Source organism: Mus pahari, chromosome 6 (genome assembly GCF_900095145.1).
Source record: "Mus pahari chromosome 6, PAHARI_EIJ_v1.1, whole genome shotgun sequence".
Classification (NCBI taxonomy): domain Eukaryota; kingdom Metazoa; phylum Chordata; class Mammalia; order Rodentia; family Muridae; genus Mus; species Mus pahari.
Genome location: NC_034595.1, coordinates 68,335,967 through 68,338,383, shown reverse-complemented (window position 1 = coordinate 68,338,383; position 2,417 = coordinate 68,335,967). Strand labels below are relative to the sequence as shown.

At 45.9% G+C, this 2,417-nt stretch overlaps 1 protein-coding gene across 1 annotated transcript in view; it reads left to right on the top strand.

Moving 5' to 3' along the window:
- The window catches only part of Kif2c (kinesin family member 2C), a 24,038-nt gene that overhangs the window by 3,101 nt on the left and 18,520 nt on the right, over positions 1-2,417 (top strand). Inside the window, exons 3-4 of the mRNA XM_021199994.1 lie at positions 857-958; positions 1,134-1,182. Coding sequence (XP_021055653.1) covers positions 857-958; positions 1,134-1,182 — 151 coding nt within the window. The remainder of the gene's footprint in view (positions 1-856; positions 959-1,133; positions 1,183-2,417) is intronic.

Sequence of the window (2,417 nt, the reverse complement as noted above, 5' to 3'; positions counted from 1 at the left end):
ACTCACTCTGTAGACCAGGCTGGCCTTGAACTCAGAAATCCGCCTGCCTCTGCCTCCCAAGTGCTGGGATTAAAGGCATGCGCCACCACTGCCCGGCGGGCAGTATATTCTTAAGCTTTATCATATTAAATATAAACAAAAATGGACTCTATTTGGTGCCCTGTGTCCTGTGTGGTGCTGAAGCATGATAGGCCCTCTCTCATGCAAAGGAAACAGTGCTGCTGAGCTCCATCCCTCAGCCCAGTCTGCTGTTTCAAACCTGAGTTATGCTGGTAAAGTTACAGGACTCTGGTGATGTAAACCCAGAATTGTGACCTCATCGTGGGTGTGAGCAGGAACTAGGAAAGGCATCAACTGGAAGGTGTGACTGGGAAGAAGTCTCTGGGCCCAGTAGAAAATGTAGGTAGACTTAGGGTTAGGTAGCAGCTTTCGGGAATTTACTCCTGCTTATAAGATCCTGAGGGGCCCTCCATTTTGATATCAGCATCTGGTTAGAACTTGTTTCCTCCTTCGTGTCAGCCAGCAAGAAGTGCTCAGGGGGCTGTGGCCAGCGGGACATCACTGCCCAGCAGAGCAGTAGGAGAGCCAAGTGGTGTAGGTCTTCTGTGGACTTCTGTGTGCCTGCCTGTCTGCTTTCTTCTCCACCTCACCTTCCTCCCTCACAGTCTCCCGTTGGCTTGGAAACTGGAAACCCATTCCATCTAGATGGTAAACCATTTCTAAGGAATAACTTTTTTGTAGTGGTCAGTGCTTTAATGGAACTTAAGGTTGGTAAAGCCTGACTCTTGGGTGGTCTCGATCACAGCGATTCATGTGATCAGCAGAGCTGCTTCACCCAGACTTGTTGCCCTTGCAGATTGATATTGAGGATGTGGCTGCAATAAACCCAGAGCTCTTACAGCTTCTTCCCTTACGACCGAAGGACAGTCTGCCACTACAGGAAAACGTAACGGTCCCGGTAAGTGCCTGTCACCAGATTGTAGCTGCTGTCCGTGAAGAGCCACTTAGCTTGGTACCTTTTTGCTGATTTTTGTCTGGGTCTGCCTGGGGCCTTATCCTAATACATAGGTTCATGGCAGAGCTGTGATTACTGACAAGAGCCATATATTGTGGTGATTTGTTCTGTTTTTCAGAAGCAAAAACGCAAATCAGTCAACTCCAAAATTCCAGCTCTAAAAGAAGGTAAATGATTGACTGTTGTCATGGTGTTTTTGCTGTGGGTGAGATTCCTAGGGCTCAGAGTGGAAGCCAGACTAGGAAACCTGAACTGAGCATGTGACTTCTATATAAGCTGAGTTCTGTCCTTTGTGCATCCATCTTTCTTAGCCATAAGAACTCCGCCTACACCTAACCTTTGAAAGAAGTGTATGTACATCTCAGGTGTTTGCTTTCAGGACACTTGTCCTGTGTACCAGAGTCTGGTGCTGGGGAGAGTGGGATCAGCTGCTTCCTTTCCTCAGAACGTTGTGCCTTACAGCGAGGTCGTGAGGAAAGCATAGGTGTAGTTTGGGGGCTATTTAGAAAATCAGTGGGTCTGAATACAGTGATGTGTGCCTATGATCCTCATAGGAAGCTGAGGCAGGAAGATTGAAAATTCCAGCTGCCTTGGGCTGTATAAGGAGACCATCCCCTAAAAATAATCTGGGTGTGGTGGTGTATACTTTAATCCTAGCAGAGACAGAGGCAGGAGGATCTCTGAGTTTGAAACCAGCAAGTTCCAGGACAACCAGAGCTATATAGTGGGGTCCTGTGTAAAAATTAAAAAAATATGATAACAACAACAACAACAATAATAATAAAAATACACACTTTAAAGGTGAAGGGCTGGCAAGATAGTTCAGCAGGTAAAAGGATTGTGTACCACAGTCCTGATGACCTGAATTTAATCTTAAATGGAGAATGAGAAAAGGTAACAGAGTGTCTTTGAATCTCCACACATGCTCCACGTGTGCAGCTTTACACACACAGGGCCTGCAGGAAAAGCTCAGGTACCATCCTAGTGCGGGTCCCACAGAATGTAGACCCTTTCCTGGTTGGTTGGTTCCTGTTGATCTTAGTAGCATGGTTGCACGCAGGCAGAAGTATTCCCCACTTTTGGAAGTCACCTTGAACTCCACGGTCAGACTCAGGTCAGCAGGCTTGTGCCGCAAACACCCCCATGAGTTGTTGTGTTCTTGTATTTATTTTTTATTTTTTTATTTTATTTTTTTTAGATGTATTTATTTTATTTATATGAGTACACAATTGCACTCTTCAGACACACCAGAAGAGGGCATCAGACCCCACTGCAGATGGTTGTGAGCCACCATGTGGAATTGATCTCAGGACCTCTGGAAGAGCAGTCAGTGCTCTTAAACGCTGAGCCATCTCTCCAGCCCCCCTTATTTATTTTTTAATGTTTTGGATTCTTTTTTTTT